This window comes from Sceloporus occidentalis, unplaced genomic scaffold (assembly GCF_023333645.1).
Source record: "Sceloporus occidentalis isolate IW3139 unplaced genomic scaffold, rSceOcc1.0.p SCAF_1, whole genome shotgun sequence".
NCBI lineage: Eukaryota > Metazoa > Chordata > Lepidosauria > Squamata > Phrynosomatidae > Sceloporus > Sceloporus occidentalis.
In genome coordinates, this window is record NW_028316981.1 from 212,236,691 (window position 1) to 212,256,512 (window position 19,822).

General features: G+C 40.7%; 1 protein-coding gene across 4 annotated transcripts in view; it reads left to right on the plus strand.

The window, feature by feature from the left end:
* TDRD7 (tudor domain containing 7) overlaps nucleotides 1-19,822 on the plus strand; it is a 49,152-nt gene that overhangs the window by 7,902 nt on the left and 21,428 nt on the right. For 3 of the 4 annotated variants that reach the window (XM_089488764.1, XM_089488761.1, XM_089488762.1), the window contains exons 2-5: nucleotides 4,255-4,467; nucleotides 5,537-5,678; nucleotides 6,226-6,430; nucleotides 19,637-19,722. In XM_089488764.1, the coding sequence (XP_089344890.1) occupies nucleotides 4,261-4,467; nucleotides 5,537-5,678; nucleotides 6,226-6,430; nucleotides 19,637-19,722 (640 nt within the window). In that variant the 5' untranslated portion in view covers nucleotides 4,255-4,260. Of the gene's footprint in view, nucleotides 1-3,633; nucleotides 3,817-4,254; nucleotides 4,468-5,536; nucleotides 5,679-6,225; nucleotides 6,431-19,636; nucleotides 19,723-19,822 lie in introns of those variants that run through there. The other variant, XM_089488760.1, reaches the window with a different exon arrangement.

Sequence of the window (19,822 nt, forward strand, 5' to 3'; positions counted from 1 at the left end):
TTCTATAGGCGGCTTGGAGCAGACATAGTTTTCTAATTTCTTTGGTAAAGCATCACCTACATGAATGCCACCAAATAATCTCTTTATCGTTTCATTGTGCAGTGGTGGCACAACAGTAGAACCCTATCATAACTAATAGTTAAATATTAAACCCTTGTTGAAAATATCTGGAAATACTAGTATTTAAATGTAGAAAAATTTGTATTAATAGGTAGATTGTGGTATTCTATATAAAGGTAAAGGTAGCCCTTGACATGAATGTCCAGTCATAACCAACTGTAGGGGGTGTTGCTCATCTCTGTTTCTAAGCTGAAGAGGCAGCATTGTCTAAGGACTGCTCTGGTGTTCATGTGGCCAGCAGAACTGCACCTTCCCACTTAAGTGGTACCTATCTATCTACATGCATTTGCATTCTTTTGAACTGCTAGGTTGGCAGAAGCTGGGACTAGTGATGGGAGCTCACCCCATCATGCGGCACTCGGGCCTCGAACTGCCAACTTTCCAACCTTCCAATCATCAGAATTGAGGTCTTAGGGGCTGCACAGACAGCCCCAAAAGGGCAGCATGCAGACACCCTTTTACAGACAGATCTGCATGCTGCGGCCCCAATCTGGCCTTTGCAGGGCACAAAAAGGAGCCACAAACAGACTAGTTAGATAGGAAGATTTAGGAAGACATCTATGAAATTAAGGAAGAGTTATTGTAACCTGGTGGCTGAGAGGCCTTTGGAGGCTGGTCATTTAGTGGAAAGTCCACTAGCAGCACAACACACATGCTACAAGAGAGTCCTAGGGAGGAAGGTCCATCAAATGTTTATTCTGCTTCTGGTGGCCTTGGGTGGCAGGATCAGGGTGTGTTGTTGCAAATCCTGTGGATTAAGAAGATGCAAAGTTCCCTGACATGCCTAGAAAAACTGCTTGATATTATCCAGATGTTATTTTGTCCCATTAGGATCAGTGGGAACCACCCACATGCCTCTCCCCGTCTGTAGTGTACTGGCAAACATATGGATTTGATGGATCGTCTGCTGCAGATATCCTTACAGGGAGTACTGTAATTTAACTGCTACAGTTTACTGGATCTCTGATGACTGAGACACTCTTTAATCATAACCCCTTCCAAAAATTGTGGGTCCTTGGTATCTGCTTTGATTCCAGGACCTCCTGAGGATGCCAAAATCTGTGGATGCTCAAGTCCTGTTCTGTACAGTGGGTTAGTAAAATGGTGTTCCTTATATAAAATGACAAAATCAAGGTTTGCTTTTTAGAATTTATATTTTTTGGAATATTTTCAATGTGTGGATGCTTGAATCTATGGATAAAGAATATGTGGATATGGCGAGCCAACTGTAAATTGAAATTAAATGACCTGCCTTTAGAAGAGCTTACCTATCAGGTGCCCTTAGAGGTCTCCTGCCATGAATATGAAAGTTAGTTAAATGTGGTTAGTGTTATTGAGGTTGCAGGTCCCATTCTGCTGTAGTTCATGCCATGAGCCAGAGTTAGAGAATTCTGGGAATGTAATGGGGAATACATATATTGAAGAAGGACTGTGGTTGGGGTTATGTCTTTCATGAATGCTCAAATGTTAAACTGTTGTTGTATTTGCCATGGTTTATTGGTTATTATGATGTTTGCCCATTAGGATGCCTAATGGATATTCAATGGATATGGAATGTGTTTGGAGAATTAACTATATTAAAGATGCTGTTTGTTCTGATGGATTAACTGGGTTTGGCTTTTAAATCCTGGATGGTTTGGATGCCTGTTTGCTGTATATCAGAAAAGATGACTCGATCGATGCTAGAAATGTATATGATGACAATGGTTACTGTAGATCAATGTGAGAATATGTTAGAGTTTGATTAAAAGAATGCTCTGTGTTAAGGTAATATGTTAGTTATTCCAGGGTAGGGCAAGGTCTTGGGAAACTGAAATTACGTGTGAGGCAGCAGGTACAATGCTGTCGCAGTGAGAAGAGGAAACTGTTTATGGTTGTAGACATCTGGAGTCTGTCTTGGGGAGGTGAGAACAGAGAAAGCAATCTATGTGAAAGAATGCAATATTTGGGAATTATAGCACAAAAGTGATGGGGAAACTGGTGGGAAAGTTGGTTGAGTGGGAAATTTTGGCGTGAACTGACCAATGGTTGTGATGATGTGGTTGTCCCCCCACCGAGTTGGACTGTATAAAAATGTATGTACCTCAATGTGCCTCAGAGCTGACAATATTCTAAAGTCATTTAGTTGTCTGTTATTCTGTGGCTTCTTTTCTTTAATAAATTGTTATGAGAAATACTGGTTATTACTGAGAGAAGATCTTGCTTAACAGCAAACCTTGACACTAGCCCAGAGAATTGGCTTGTACAGAGATGCAACATGTAGTAGACAGTTCTCTCTCTGCCAGTGGATATCCTGGCCCACCAAGGCTTATTCATTTATTTAATGCTTTATTTTGCTATACCCTTTCTGTTCTATTATACACCTTTGGTTTTGTGGACACTGCTAGAGAGTTCCTTAATAAGCATGCATCCAGAGAGATGTATTAAGAATATAGCAAACTGTCTTATTCAGAGCTAGACCACTGAGCTGTCTGGGCAGCGACTCTTGAATGGCATCAGCTCTCCTGAGTTTTAAGTAGGAGACTTTCCTGCCCTGACCGAAAGATCCCTAGTAATCCCTGGTGGGTTTCCCCCCTTCATTTACTAACTAGGCCAGACCATTCTTTGCTTCTGAAATGAGGCAATAACTAATAACTTTTTGTGTTCACAGTGGTAGGTGGTAACAGTTGTGGAGAGGGTTTTTGGACTCATTACTGCAGAAATTCATTCAAAAAGGACAAATCAGCCATGCCTCACATTCTACTATGTTCTACTAATTAATTCTACTAATTCTACTAATTAATATGAAAAGGCTGACTTGGAGGCACAGGGAGACTGACAATGACTGGGTAGAAGGTTCTTCCAGTCAACAAGTTTAATTTCTGGGAATAAAGGCTGTTTTACTGTTTTCTTTCATAAAGTAAATTCTGTTTGTATTGGTTATCCTGTAAGGGTACTTTCTGAGAAAAAGGATACTTGCACTAAACCTAGTTAAGTTACTTTTGTAGATGTGTGGTTTTTTTTCTTCATCAGATTTAGCATTTAGGAGAGTTCTTAGCAGGGCTGGGGAGTAGAAGTAAAGGAGTAAGAGGTTTCTACAGGAGTAGGAATAAGGTGTAACCAGCCTTGCAAAGCAACCAGGACTTTTTCCTAGGGCTGGGGAGTAGGGGTAGGAGTTGGAGTAAGGAGTAAAGAAGTAAGAGATGTTTTACAGGATTAGGAGTTATATTAAGAAAAAAATATCTTACTCCAGAGTAGGACAAGGAGTAACCTCAAAATTACCACTTCTCCCCAGTCTAAGTTGAATTCCAATAAGGTTTTGCAGAGCTCCTGCTTTTATGGCTTCTTCTGTAATATTGGTATGCTGTCAGTCCTTCAAGCAGAACTTAGAAATAACTACTCATAAATAGCAAGTAATAATTCTTTCTTCTAATAACTAAGGCATAGTACAGTCTGTTCTTATTAAACAGGGGATTATGTTACTCATTTAGTAGTGTAACAGCTTTTACTTACTTTTATATTACAGTGTGTGTGGCCTCATTACCTTAGTGCATTTTCCCTCACAGGTTGGCATCCAGATGTTTTAGAAAGGTAGCTAAGAAGTAACTATTGAAAGCAGTTGGGAATAATGAGAAAATAATGAGTTGCTGTACTTTAAAAATTACAACTATAGTGGTAACCAATTACTTTGAAGGAGACCTTGAGAGTCTTAGCTACGTAAGTACAGTATGTTTTAAAACAAACTTTTCAGATTTGCTTTCAGAAGCTCAAGATGATGTAGAGATGAAGTTTGTATATTGTCCTCTCACTAGATTAGGCTAGATTAAGACATTATGAATGTCATGCACAAGTGAGGATTTGAACTCAGGCGTCTGTGTTTTATTCAGCACTACTCTGTACCATCTCAGGACCCTTCTTTGGAATGGCTGGCAAGGCCTTTTGCTTATATAATGCAGATTGCTTGTTCAGTTAGCTACCCAAACAGCTTTTTGTCTTGGACTAGACTGCTTGGCACTGTGACATTGCTGACTTGTCCTTCTTTGTACTGGTTATTTAGTCTCAAAAATGATATTTCTTGCACGTTAATGGAACAGGTCCGAAAAGGAGAAATAATTCTGACTTCTAGCTTAAAACTCAAATATTTTCTTTTAACAGGTGAAAATGCAGGAAGCCGATCGAGTAGCCAAAATACTCCGCTCTATTCTCCAGTCACATAAAAACGGAGTGCCATTTTATCGTTTGCAAGGGGAATATAAATCTTTCACGGGTGATGTGATTCCTTTTAAGCAGCTGGGGCATTCTAGTCTGGAAGAATATCTGAAAAGTATTCCTGGATTTGTTAGGTTTGAAGCTGGTAAAAGTGGTGAGGTAAGAAATCCAGTCAGGTTTGTTCTGAGTGTGTGCTGGCCGTAAACTTCTATAGAACTTTGAAATCCACTTGGACGCAAGGGTTTGGCTCTTTTAATATAAGACATACTTGTCTCAAGGCCCTTGTGCCTAGCAGTGAGTTATTTGGAGAAAGCTGTCCTGTTACAGTGATCTTGAGCTGTTTGTGTGTGGCTTTTAATGTCTTGTAGTTTTCATCTTCATCAAATATTTGGATCCAAGCTACAACACAAACATCCTTCCATTTTTCTTGCTTTCCTTGGATTTTAAAGATTGTGGTGTTTATGTTTTAATGGCATTGATCCAGCTTATGTTGAGGTGTGGAGAATGTGTGCATGTTATATTAACTTTCAGCTGCATGCTAGACCTTTATTTTTCCTTGCATGTAGTGAGTGTAATCTAGATTCACCCACCCACCCATTTGTAAGGTTTTACTTTACAAAGTAAAGTAAAGTGAAGTATTGGCTGCCACTATGCTTCCAGTCTCAGTTCATGGCAGAATATCCTTCTTTTGGAGGTTCAGTTAGCATGGCACCAATGCTAGCCTCATTTTGGTGGCAAGTAAAAACATGGTGTTGCAGGCACATGGTTTTAAACTGTTCTGACTTTTTAAATTAATTTTAATCCTGTTAAATTGTTTTATATTCTGTTTAAATTGATTTTAGTCTTTTAAATTGTTCTAAACTTTTTCAATGATCCTTTATGATGCTCTGAGAACCTAAAATGTAGAGAAGGATCTGAATGTTTTAATCATTTTTAAAATAAGTAGACTTTAGCACTGAGACTCATGTTTAAGAACAGTGTCTTCAAGTGTCGTGGCAAAAAGGTTCACCTTGTACTATTCCCTGTGCCTTCAGTGCTTATGTTGGGCCAGCTGCACAATTAGTTCAGATTCCTCACTTAATGCATGAGTGCATTAACTTGCATACATAGTTCAGCATATTCCAGTCCTAATGCAAAGAGGCTGATTCGTTTAACACGTGTTCCCCATGACTGTGACCATATAAAGCAGTTGGTAAATAGAAAATTTCTAACTTTTCGTTTTGAGCAGGTGATTTGCTGTGCTGTTGTTTGCGAAGAGACTGCAGGGATTGCTCAACTAGTAGCCTGCCAGAGAACCTCCAAAAGGAAATCAAGCCGGGAAGTGAACTGTAGGATGAGGCTGAAGCAAACTGCTCCACTTGCCTCAGTAGGTAAGTTTATCAGCTACAAAATACTGAACTGGTACATGCTGAATTAATCAACTTTGCACGAAGCACTGGCAGAGTTTCTCTATTGTAGTGATTCTGCTGACTTCAAATGGGCTGTTTATCCTTTTGGGTCATTTATATTGCAGGGCAGTCTGGCTATTTTTATGTGCCTTGCAATTTCGTGTAAAAATGGTAATGTCCAAAAAAAGAAGGGACAGAGAATTCTTCCAGACAAAATATACTAAGATAATACCATGCATATGGTCCTCGATTAACTGTACTCTATACATTTCATTAAGACTAAAAAACCTGTAAATTAGCCTGTTCTCACTAATCCTGATTGAAGGTATGTATTGTTTAAAATGCTGATTTTTTTGCACAGATATAAATTTCACCCCAAGAATTATCATATATAAATATCTAAGGCTGCAACTCCACAGACAAATGGCAAATATTGGTAAAGTTCAGGACTTCTCTTAAGTTGCTTCAAAACCACATATAAACTGAAAATGCAACTTAGCATTTCATATTTCATTCTGTTGTGTCATAGGCAAGCCAAAAGGCACATTAAGACAACCAGGATTCGTGAATGTGGCAGAGGATGGCAGGAGACCTCTGTTACCAATGCTGAGAAATAAAGGAAGCTATGTAGGTGTTCGGCCTGGTATGAGCACTGCACCATATCCTCTGTCTCCCGAATATGGGATGGCTGCACCAAAGGAATTCGTAATACAAGGACACATGACTGTGAACAGGTGAGCATTGTCTCATTAGAAAACTTGCTAGCCATACTGTGGCTAATATGACACTCTAGAGTTGTCTAGGTCCAAAGGGAAAATCTCTTAAATACAAACTTTATCAACAGGTAAAATTGCTGCTGAACTATTTGAAAGACAGACGCATTTCCCCCATTTTTTTCTTCTGAATAGTTGGTTTTGTTGTTATACTTTAAACAGAATACTTGCCTGCAAAGCAATGGATAACTAATTACTATAGCAGTCTGTTTTAAACACATTGTGCCTATACTGTGGTAAAAGTCAAAGAGATAAGATTTGAAGGCCTTATCAATAATAGTGTGGTGCTTGCATATATGTTGTCTAGACAAGGGCAGGGCAACTTCAGGAGTTGAAACATTAGCTCCACTTGTAGATTGAAAGTAACTTTGTTACTTAAGGAACATAAAATAATTTTACATTACGTATAACTTGGTTTGGGATACAATTATCATGTTTGATATGTTAAAAGTACATTCATCCCTCCACATTCGCTAGGGTTAGGGGCACAGGACCCCCCAAATGTGGAAAAACACTATGTTTTTACCTGAGAAAACACCTTTATAGGAATTTCTAGGTCTTCCAGTGCAACACTATGGTCAACATCTGCCAGACGTTGACCATAGAATTGCACTGGAGGAGCTATAAATGCCTAGTGGAGTGTTCTCTCTAGGAATCTCTAGATCCTTCTTTTGGTCCGACTTTTGGTTAAAGAGTTGCAATGGAGGACCTAGATGTTCCTAGAGAGAACATAAATCTGTGAATAATCAAATTCACGTAAGTCAAAGCTGCAAATGTGGAGGGATGAGTGTACAAGTGAATTACCTTCAGCAAATTTTATTTTGTTTTGTTCAAATAGAACTATAGGGTTTTCAGTATGAACAACAGGGAACATCTTTGGTTTTGCCACTTTATGAGAAGCACGAAAAATATCAATAAAAGCAGAATAAACCATCAATAATAATAAAGCAGAGAAATCTGTTTTGTCTCCTTTAGTCCTCCTTACTGCCAAACAGATATAAAAGATTAATTCCTTTAAAAATAACATAGAAAAGATAGCCAGGAATTGGAATGCTCTGAGATGATTTATAGTTCCCAAAGTCTATATGGTATATAGTTTTTAGAAGAAATCTGGGAGAAGTAAACAGAAGAAGATTTTATCCTAAGTGTTTTATTCATCATTCTAAAGGAAAATATCCCATAATCCATTTTTCAGTTTTCCAAGCCTTCACATCTCTACCTGTGTCTTACCTTTTCCTAGTCTGTATTGTAAACCAACATTTCTAAGGTCAAACTGCGAATTAATCAAACCTGTTGTTCCTTCAATATGGTGATAATTCACAGAATTGTAGAGTTGGAATGTGTCATAAAGTCATCTGGTGAACTACTCTGTCAGTTGAGGGTTCCCATGTCCAAAGCTAACCAGGTGATTATTCAACCTCTGCTTAAAAACCTCCCAAACATGAGAGTCCACTACCCCTCAAGGCATGTATTATCCTATTGAACAGTTTTTACTGTCAGGAAGTTCTTCCTAAGGGTTAGTTAGACTCTCCTTTCTTATAATATACCTTCTGATTCCTCATCCTTAAGATGTTTACATCAAGCAAAATGATATATGTTTGCATGTAAAATCAAGAAGCAAATATGGGAAAGATTTAAGAAACTGTTCCTTAATTTATTCAAAGCTTCACTCCTCTGTTGTCCTGGAAGATTTAAGTTGGGATGCAGAATATGTGAAATTTTCAGTCCTTGATTAGAAAAACAAGTCTCAGTTATACTATAGTTCCAATCCTTTATTAGTGTGAGGAGAGGATTATTATTTTTCTTTGGAGTTTTCTTTCACATGCAGTCTGCTCTTATGCATGCTTATTCACAAGGAACTTCCATTGAGTATGATCTCACTCGGACCTAAATAGGGGTATTCTGTATAGTGAACAACGTAATAATGTCATCAAATGTTTTGCTTTTAATTACATTGTATGAATTTTTTTTCTTGAAAATGTTTCCTAGAAAAAGTGCTGACTTCTGCACAGTTTGTTATTATGTGCCTTCCAATCGTTTTTTACTTATGGCGACCCTGGGAGCCAGTGTGGCATAGTGGTTCGAGTGTTGGACTGCAACTCAGAAAACCAGGGTTCAAATCCCACTCGGCCCTGAAACCTACTGGTTAATCTCTCTCAGTCACACTCAGTCTCAGGGGAAGGCAATGGCAAAGCTCCTCAGAACGAATCTTGCCAAGAAAACCCAAAGATAGGTTCTCCTTAGGGTCATCATAGGTTGGAAATAACTCGAAGTCACACAACACACAAACACATTATAATCTATCCTATCACAGGGTTTCCCCAGAAAGTTTCTTTAGACAGGGTTTGACCTTGCCATTCTCTGAGGATGTGTTTTGTATCACTCTTCATTCTAGAAAAATAGTTTTTTTTACTTCATTCCATTTTTTCCTTGTTGGTATACTGATCCCTGAATTTAATAATGGCAGAAGGATAACATTTTAAAATGGAGGTCTTTGTCATCTCTGTGATTCATATATGGGTTCTGCAGTGTGCAGGCCCGGTAAAAACATCTAGAGCTGAGCAAAGCTGTTTGAGGGTGACACCCACAGATGGCACCATGCATGGCTGGAAACATAGCAGAATGTTCATCCTTTCATATTCTGTATTGCAATCCCATCAATTGTATTAAGTGCAGAAAATGCTTACCCATGCTGTTAATTTTGCCAGCCATAGCGGATCATACATTTGTTGTTGTTGTCCATACATAGCGCTGCTAATTGATCTCCTGTTGTGTTTAGGACTCCAGTGTTTTAGATGGGTTTGTATCAACTGGCAAAAAAAATCTTTACAAAGCAGAGGATAAGCAGACATGGCAATACCTTGTTTTTAAAATTGGCCAAAATTGTATTGACACATTCAGTTTAGTAACTTCTGTGTATTTGAATACAAACCTTAAAATGAAAACTGTTGAGATTGATGCTGGTATTCTGCTGATCTAGTATTATGGTACACCCCCAGCCTACCCCCAGTTATCCTTTGACTAAAATCCAACTTGGCAAGCTTAGCTGCTGTGCCATCACTTCTCCATGTATTGTTCATTGCTGTTCTGGATCATCAAATAATGATGCAGATAATGTCCTTGCTGTTCTAGCATTGTGACTGGATTTATCAGACTAGTACAGATTGCCTTGGTAATCTCGCATTGTGCTGTTATGGTTTGTAAAACATATTTACCAAGCAAACCACACAGGAAAAGCAGCATTTACAGACAATAATATATTAGCATTGTCCTGGAAAATACCTTTTAAAGGCTAAAAAAACCAAAACCCTGTTTAGGTAACATGCCTTTATTGAGAATAAGGACTTGTTGCACAGAAGATACACCTCAAAGATTCATTGTGAATGTCATTAAAAGCAGGCGGAATGGAGGATTACATTAGTGACTACTGTCATGATTTATAACTTTAGGGAGATGTTACTGGGCCCCGGTTCCCTAGTTTAGGGATAGGCACATGTGCAGAGTGTCAAAGGAATGTTTTCAGATCCTTCCAACCCATCCAAGGATGTACAGCTGCTATTCTTTTGTCACTTTGCTTTTGGAGTGGGCTGAGGAAGGAGCAGGGACGTAGCCAAGGGGGGTTCTTGGGGTCCACCCCCCCTTCCATTCGAAAAATGAATGGTGCGTGCTGCTGCGCCACCACGCCCAAGCCCCATTATAATGGTGGCACTTAGTCTGGACCCCCCCCCCCCCTTCCTAAAATCCTGGCTACATCCCTGGAAGGAGTGTTTAGGATCAATATGCTGGATATCCCCCTCCCCTCAAATAGTATGTTCAGGGGGCAGGGGGATGGAGAGCTGGCCAGGACACCTCCCCTCACTGCACCCCTGCCCTGGGTCCTTTGTGATTATGTTTAGTTGCCAGTTCATCAGCTCACAAGGTCAGTGAGCTCTGCTGCTGTAGAGATTGCAGGTATGGAATATACTGTCTCTCAAGAAGTCCTAGTAAGTTGAAAGTTTGTGTTTGAGCAATACAGCTTTATCCCAGCTTTCTTAATGTTTTTTAGGTGTTCTGTCTACAGAGAATCTTTTATCTAAATAAACTTTAGAATATGCTAGTTTATCATGCTACATGGTACAGACTGGTGCATGCTACACTATCAGGTATTCCCACTGCATGTTTCAGCATAGTGCATCACAAAGGCAGCTATGAAAAGGTAGCAAGTGCAGCTTACCTCCTTTTCTTCTCTAACTCACCTGGAACGAGTCACTGGTGAATATCTTGGAGTAAGAGGTGCCAGGAGGAGGAAGGGGTTATATTTGACATTAGAAAAGGCCTATTACCAAACATTCCGTTATAGCTGCAATTTAAATGTAGTTTTGATGTGAACAAACCCTCATCGAGAATGGAGAGAAAACAGAGACGGTAGTGTTGACCTGTTTCTAAAACATCCAAAATCCACAATCAGGCAGGTCTTTGATTATGATCAATCAAAATAGTGAGCAAGATTTTAGTTTCTCCAGAACTTCAGCATGCTGGATATTGGAGGGGGAATTGAACAAGAGGAATAGTGTGGAGGTGAGCTGATAGTATTGAACTCGTGATGTCTTAACTGGATTAGACTCTGTGCAGTGCTATTTGGATATCAAGTAGCTCCTTGGTTGGCCAAGATGATCCTCTTTTTGAAAATATAAAATCTATCAATTACTCAGATCTGTCTCTGGGTTTATCAAGGTAACAGCTGAATTTTATATTTTAAAAAAATGGGGGATTGGTTATTATGTCTTCATCCTGGCCATACTAAGTATAAACTGATACCCAAATAGCACCTAGTAGAGCCTAATCTAATTAACAGTTCAGACCAGTAAAAAGACCTACTGTGTTCAATAAGATTTACTGTCAAGTAAATGTATTTAGGATTGCTACCTTAATTGACTATCTTGACTTGTACTCCTTCTTCAGACTGTGATTAAATGCAGATTTCATGGCTTTGGGACTGCTTTCCCCTCTCCTTTCTGCTGCTTTTTTAAAATGTCTATCTTAATGAAAAGTTCTGGAGAATCCCTAGTTATTGTTCAGAAATAATCAGGTAAATTACAGTTCCAGGTTTTTCCAACCCATCAAATAGACAGATAGTCTGGGAGCTGCCTTGGGTCCTACTTTGGGGGAAAGGCTGCATACAAATGAAATAAATAAATTAAAATAGTTACAATTTTAAAGTTATTCTTTGATTTCCAGTTTCTAAACAATAACCAAAAGAAGTTTTTTTATAGTACTTTATAAAAACACAAAATCCCAGAGCTACCGGTTGGTGGTACAAAACAGAAAGAAAGAAATAGTATGAAAGAAATACTGAGAGGTCAATTGTTTTTCCTGTAATAAAATTGGTTTTTTTTTCTGGACATCTCAGCGGCTTTCGATACCATAGACCATGGTATCCTTCTGGGGCGCCTGGCAGAGGTGGGAATCGGGGGCACTGCGCTTCAGTGGTTCCGGTCCTACCTCTCCGGGAGGTCTCAGATGGTGCAGCTGGGAGACGTGTGCTCCGGTGAGAGGGCCCTTAAAACTGGGGTCCCTCAAGGAGCCATTCTGTCTCCCATGCTATTTAACGTTTACATGAAACCGCTGGGAGAGATCATCCGGAGACATGGGGCGCGGGGTTATCAGTACGCTGATGACACCCAAATAATCTTCTCTATGTCTCCGACTGATGCAGTGACTGAGGATGGCGTCTCTCCTCTCGTGGCCTGTCTGGAGTCAGTAATGGGCTGGATGAGGGAAAACCGACTCAAGCTGAATCCAGAGAAAACGGAGGTACTCGTGATAGGTTCCCCTGGTCCAGGAATGGCGGTGGTTCCACCTGTCCTGAACGGGGTCACGCTCCCTGTGAAGGACTCCGTGCGCAGTCTGGGGGTGCTCCTTGACTCGTCCCTTCACCTGACTGCTCAGGTGAATGTGACGGTCAAGAGCACCTGTCATCAGCTTCGGCTTATTCGCCAGCTGCGCCCATACCTGGCCCAGAGGGACCTTGAAACTGTAGTACACGCCCTGGTAACCTCGAGACTGGATTTCTGCAATGTACTCTACATGGGGCAACCCTTATACCAAACCCGGAAGCTTCAAATGGTGCAGAACATGGCAGCCAGGCTAGTCACTGGTACGTCCAGGGCCAGCCATATAACACCGGTATTAAAAGATCTCCATTGGCTGCCCATTCGCTTCCGGGCGCAATATAAGGTGTTGGTGTTGACCTATAAAGCCCTAAATGGCTTGGGCCCAGGATACCTGAAGGACCGCCTCTCCCCATATATTCCGTCCCGCACCCTCAGAACATCTGGGCAGCAACTACTTAGGGTTCCCGGGGCGAGGCTTGTCTCTACCACCAGGAGGACTTTTTCCATCGCCGCCCCGGCCCTTTGGAACACGCTGCCCACAGAGCTCCGCTCAGCTACGTCCCTGGCCCAATTCAGACGGGATCTTAAGACCTTCCTGTTCAGGACTGCATTCCCCGAATGAGGTCCTATAGGCCTCCCCCCGCCGCACTGACAACGGGATTGGCTAACCTGGGGCCTTTTGTTTTTATGTTTTTGTAAGGTTGTTATGATGTATGATTTTAAAGTGTATGTTTATTGTGTTTTAACTGTTGTGAACCGCCCTGATCTGATGGAAGGGCGGCATACTAATAAAAATTTTATTATTATTTATTTTATTATTTCTTAATTTAAAAAAATGTATTATTAAGCGAATAGCATACCAGTGTGCTCTGACCTTCTCTCATAATCCCTCCCCAATAAAAACACGCGGGAAAAAGTTTAAAATCAAAACATTGCACTTACCGTGGTACTTTTGTAATGCATCTCTGCCCTACCTTAGAAGAACCAGGTGCTCAAATAATTCATCATAGAATGCTAAGAAGAATGACGTTTTTTGTAGCCCTTGCATTTTATGCAAAAGCATTTTATTGCAAACAGAGAGCAAGAAAGCATTTCCAAAACAACATTCTTGTGTGTATCCACTGTTGGAAAACCAGTGAAAAAACAGCACAGTACCACCACCTCAAAAATCTAGTTTAACTGCTTGGAAGTAAATGAGGAGGAGGCTGAGGCTGGCTTTTTCAGACACAAGTATGGGCAGCAAATTCTGTGAACATCAAAATCCATACTTTTGCATGTAAAGTAGCAATAATGATGATAATCTATGCATCAATACAAAACATTATTTTATTTATAGGCACATTTTCCTGTTCTAGTTCCACATTCATAGGAGGAAAATTAAATCATATAAGTATGGAATTGGTTGAGGGAGAATCAACACAAAAATGCCTGTTTGTAAGCACTGTTTTCCATGTTAGCAAAAATTGACATTATACCCAACAAGAAAATAAATCAACTGCTAAAAGCCTGAGAACATCCTAAATCCATACAAGTAACTAAAATTTGCCCTTACATTACAAAAGGGATGATAATATAATTTGTTCAGTTACAAACATAATTCTACCTTTGTTATTGGAAAAGGAGCTACCGTATATACTCATGTACAAGTTGGCCTCATGTATAAGTCGAGGGAAGGTTTCAGGGTCAAAATCCTGGATTTTGATATAACCCGTGGATGTCGAGAGTAAAATGTAGGGCACTATAAGGAAGGATAGAAAGGGGGAAATACCACTTCCGTCCCTCCTTCTCCAGACCTCTCCCAACTGATTTTAACATTGGATTGAGAAAGGAAACAAGTGGATTTAAATGGAGGGTTGTTTCCATAGGAAGCCAGGTCTTGCAAAATGGACTGGAGACAGAAGCAAGTGGTTTTAAATGGAGAGGTTTTTCTATAGAAAGCAAAGTCTTCCAAAAGTGAGCAGAGAGAGAAGCAAGTGGGTTTAAATGGGGAGATTTTTCCATAGGAAGCCAGAGCTTGTAAATGGAACAAGAGAGAAGTGGATTTAAATGGAGAGGTTTTTCCATAGGAAGCCAGGGTTTGCAAAATGGAGCAGAGAGAGAAGCCAGTGTTTTTAAATGGGGATTTTTTTTTTATAGGAAGCAAAACAGACTAGAGAGGGAAGAAATTGGTGTTCAATGGAGATGGGGGCATCAGACCTGCTTGCTTTAGGACCTTTCTAAGCACTACTGATATATTGACCCTTATATACGTCTACCCAGAATTTTAGAGGCAATTTTGGGGCATACATTTCTCGACATATAGTTGAGTATATATGGTAGGTACAAGCATTTATTGTAATTACTTCCAGGCTCTGCATATTTAATGACATGTCTTGGTATGTCATAATACAGTAATAAATTCCTAGTTATTTAAAATAGGACCATCTAGTGGTGATTCATATTTTGTTTAAAAGGCAAACTGATTTTCACTCAGTGGATTTACAATGTTGATTGTAGTTTCGTACGAATTTTGGAATGGGATGGAACTCCCACCAAATAAATAATGTTGGTCAAAGCCCAGCATTTAGATCTTCCTTTACTGGGAGAGGCTTAAGTGTGAGCTTAATTATCCAGTTTAAATTAGTGAGTGATAGAACCACTGTTTCAGCTATAAATCTTTCAGGAAAACTAAATCTGAAAGTCAAAGATGAAAGTACAAAGGTGAGTCTTATGATGAACATAAAGAAAACAAAAATAATGACCACATAAGAAATAACACAGATTCAATCTATGCAACAAAGAAATGAAAATAGTTAAAGAATTCCCATATCTAGGATCAAACATTCACCAGAATGGAGACTGCAGTCAAGAAACAAGAAGAAGACTAGGAATGGGAAGGGCAGCTATGAAAGAACTGGAAAAGATACTGAAGAGCAAAGACATACAACTGAGCACTAAAGTCAGAATCCTCCAAGCCATTGTACAGTGGAACCTCGCCATAGGCGGGCGCGCCATACGCGGCCTTGAGCATACGCGCTGAAGCCGCGGGGCGGAAGGGGCGGCGCGTCCCATTCAGTTGAATGGGCGTGTGTGCCCGTTGCGCCGCACGCGCGCCCGTTGCGCCCCGCGCACGAACCCCATTGTTTACAATGGGGCTCGAGCATAGGCGGAAATCGCCATACGCGGCGGGATCCGGAACGGATCCCCCGTGTATGACAAGGTTCCACTGTATTCCCAATTACCATGTATGGATGTGAGAGCTGGACATTGAAGGAAGCAGACAGAAAGAAAATCAACTCATTCAAAATGTGGTGTTGGAGAAGACTCAAAAAGTACTTAGGATACCGTGGACAGCCAAGAAGACAAACAAATAGGTCCTTGAACAGATCAAACCAGGGTTCTCCTTGGAAGCTAAGATGATCAAGTTGAGACTATCGTACTTTGGCCACATCATGGGAACGCACAGATCACTAGAAAAATCAACAATGCTAGGAAAGGTAGACCAGATGGACAGACTAGATGAGGGAGTTATGGGCAAGGGCTTGCAGGATCTGGGCAAGATAGTGGAGGATAGGGATTCTTGAAGATGTATCATCCACAGGGTTACCATGAGTCCGTTAACCAAAGGGCAACTAACGACAACAAATCTAAAAAGATAAGCTTCAGGGAAGCTATGTAGAGAAAGTACAGACTTGTTAAATCCAATATTCTGTTGCTTTAAATTTCTGTTCTAAAGGGGTTGTTCTCATGTGTGATTTTAAAAAGTATATTTAAAATGTTTTAGCACATCTGGATTTTGCTGAGGAAGGAGTTTGTTCTCAGGTCTAGTTTCCAGTTCATGAGGACTGCTGTCCAACTTTGTGTAGAAGAAAACAGTTTTTTTCTTGAATAATGAGATGACTTGCCAGGGGAAAGAAGGAGAGAGTTGTTCTGGTAGCCATTTTGACTGGGTGAGATTTTTCTCCAAACCTTGTTGTGCTTTCCTGAGAGGGTGGGGCTTCTGTGAATCACTGGGAAGGGCCCAGCAGCCTAGCCTTTATAACTCCCGCCAGAGGCTTGCAGGCTCAATCCTTGCCAGGGAGAAGAGGGAGAGAGGTTTCTTGACAGCCATCTTGACTGGGTGAGATTTTTGCCCTCAAACCTTGTTGAGTGTCTTTTCCTAAGAGGGTGGCACTTCTGTGAGTCACTGAGGAGGCCCTAGCAGCCTAGCCTTTATCCTTGTCAGGGGGAAGAGGGGAAGAGGTGCCTTGGCAGCCATTTTGACTGGGTGAGGTTTTTCTTTTCCCCAAAACCTTTGAGCATGTTTTCCTGTATTGCTTCTGTGAGTCACTGAGGAGGGGCTAGCAGCCTAGCCATTATAACTCCTGCCAGAGGTGTGCACCTAATAGTGCGTAAAATTTCTAAGCTTCTAAGGGAAGCTTAGAACAGAGAGTGCTTTGTTTCCAGGCTTCTCCTTTACTTTTATTTCTTTAAGGGGCTTCTGAAGGGGTTGTACTCAGAGGAAGTGAATCCTGGATCTCTATATAGCAGTAAACCCAGTCTGTTGAGTTCAGTTACAAAGTCTAAGGAACAAGCCAGGCCAACAGGGGGCTTTTACCTGGGAGTTTAATAGGTAGTTTTTGAGAGGGAGGCTCACAGTCCTGTTTCAGGGCCTCCTTAAGGCTTTTGAGTCACTTGCAACAGTTGTGGGATGTATGTTTTCTTGTCCATGGATGTGGGGAACTTCACCTGCAAGTTGGTAGTCCTGTTGGAAGAGAAGGTCTAGCAGCTGGAGGCCTGAGTATCTACACTTCTGCATATTAGGAAGCAAGAAGTTTTCTTGGACAGAACAGAACAGATTGTCCTAGTTGGGGAACATACGAAGGAAATTCCTGGGGAGGAGGACACTTCACACACACAGAACTAGGAACATCAGGGATCGTTCTGGGAGCTTGCAGCTACAGAACTGATTTGAGGCCATCTCCCTTATCAGGGATGATGATAATTTGTTATACAGTGGAAAGGGGAAGCCAGGCATAGTCAGACATGGCATTCTAGACTTTCGGAAAGCTGACTTCAGAAAACTTAGGGGAATACTGCGGGTGATCCTGTGGTCAGGAATACTAAAAGAGAAGGGAGTTCAGGACGGATGGGAGTTTCTAAAAAGGGAGATACTGAAGGCACAATTTCAAACAGTTCCAGTGAGGAAGAAAAATGGGAGATGTCTCAGGAAACCAGGATGGATGACTAAAGAACTTTCAACTGAGCTAAGTTTTAAACGGGACATGTATAAGAAATGGAAAAATGGGGACATCACCAAAGAGGAATTCAAACAAATAGCGAGCATGTGTAGGGGTAAAGTCAGAAAAGCTAAAATGCAAAATGAACTCAGGCTTGTCAGAGAAGTTAAGAACAAAAAAATGGCTTTTTTGGATATGTTCACAGCAAAAGGAATAAGAAGGAAATGGTAGGGCCTTTATGTTGAGAAAATGGTGAAATGCTAACAGGGGACCCAGAAAAGGCAGAATTAACTCAACACCTTCTTTGCTTCAGTCTTCTCACAAAAGGAACAGGGTGCTCAACCTGATTAAAATGGAGCAGAGGACACAAAAGGCAAATCCAGCACAGAATAAGTAAAGAGGTAGTACATGAATACCTTGTTAATCAAAATGAAATTAAATCTCCTGGATCAGATGAACTACATCCAAGGATAGTAAAAGTGCTGGCAAATGTAATCTCAGAGCCATTGGCAATAATCTTTGAGAACTCCTGGAAAACAAGCCCCAGCAGACTGGAGGAGGGCAAACGTTGTCCCCATCTTCAAAAAGGGGGAAAGAGGGTCCTAACAATTATCGTCCATTTAGTCTGACATCCATTCCAGGAAAGATTCTGAAGCAGATAATTAAACAGAGTCTGTGAACATTTAGAAGGGAAAGCCATAATCACAAAAAATCAACATGGGTTTCTGAGAAACAAGTCATGCCAGACAAATCTGATCTCTTTTATTTTATTTTTTTATTATTATTTTCATAAAATTACCAGCTTGGTAAAAGAAGGGAATGCTGTGGATATGGCATACCTTGATTTCAGTAAGGCCTTTTACAAGGTTCCCCATGACATTCTTGCAAACAAGCTAGTAAAATGTGGGTTAGACAAGGCAACTGTTAAATGGATTTAATTGTTTGACTGGCCAAACCCAAAGGGTGCTCAACAATGGCTCCTTTTCATCCTGGGGAGAAGTGACCAATGGGGTCCCACAGGGTTCTGTCCTGGGCCCAGTGCTATTCAACATCTTTATCAATGACTTGGAAGACAGAATTTGGGGCATGGTTATCAAATTTGCAGATGACACCAAATTAGGAGGACTAGCTAATACCCCAGAGGACAAGATCAAAATTCAAAATGACCTGAATAGATTAGAAAGCTGGGCCAAAATGAATTTCAACACAGAGAAATGTAAGGTACTGCACTTAGGGCAGAAAAATGAAATGTATAGATATAGGATGGGAGACACCTGGCTTAACAAGACTACATGTGAAAGGGATCTAGGAGTCCTAGTAGACCATAAGTTGAACATGAGTCAACCGTGTGATGTGTCAGCTAAAAAGGCCAATGCAATTCTAGACTGCATCAATAGAAGTATAGTGTTTAGATCAAGAGAAGTAATAGTGCTACTTTATTCTTCCTTGGTCAGGCCTCACCTAGAATACTGTGTCTAGTTCTGGGCACCACAATTCAGAAAGGATGTTGAGAAACTGGAGCGCGTCCAAAGGAGGGCATCTAAAATGGTGAAGGCCTGGAAACCATGCCTTATAAGGAAAGACTTACAGAGCTGGGTATGTTTAGTCTGGAGAAGAGAAGGTTAAGAGATGATATGATAGCCCGGTTTAAATACTTGAAGGGTTGTCACATTGAGGAGGGAGCAAGCTTGTTTTCTGCTGCTCCAGAGACTAGGACCCAGAGCAATGAATACAAGCTACAGGAAAAGAGATTCCATCTCAACATGAGGAGGAGCTTCATGACAGGGCTGTTCGACAGTGGACCACACTCTCTTCTCTTCCTTGGAGGACTTTTAACAGAGGGTGGATGGCCATCGTTTGGGGATGCTTTGATTGTGAGTTCGTGCATGGCAAGGGGTTGGACTTGATGGCCCTTGTGGTCTCTTCCAGTTCTAAAATTCTGTGAATCTTTGATTCTACGACTGCTCATAAATGTGATTTGTACAGAAAGAAGATAAAGCTATAGACAGAGCATCTGTTTTACACTGAGCCTATTTTTTGATATTTAGATACAGAAATCAAACAATAAGCATGTGCTTTGATTTCCTGTTTTTTAGGCCTGAGAGAAGATTAGTGCTTCCACCAAGGTTTCAGAAAGAACTTCAAGATCATCTTTCAAGAAACTTGCCTTTAGACTTGAATGGTATGTTATTAGCCCAAAAATGTATGGATTGGCTTCTGTGTTTTCTGCTACCCTGTTGTGAATCTATTTCTACCACTGGTACTGTAGCACAATCTTTCAC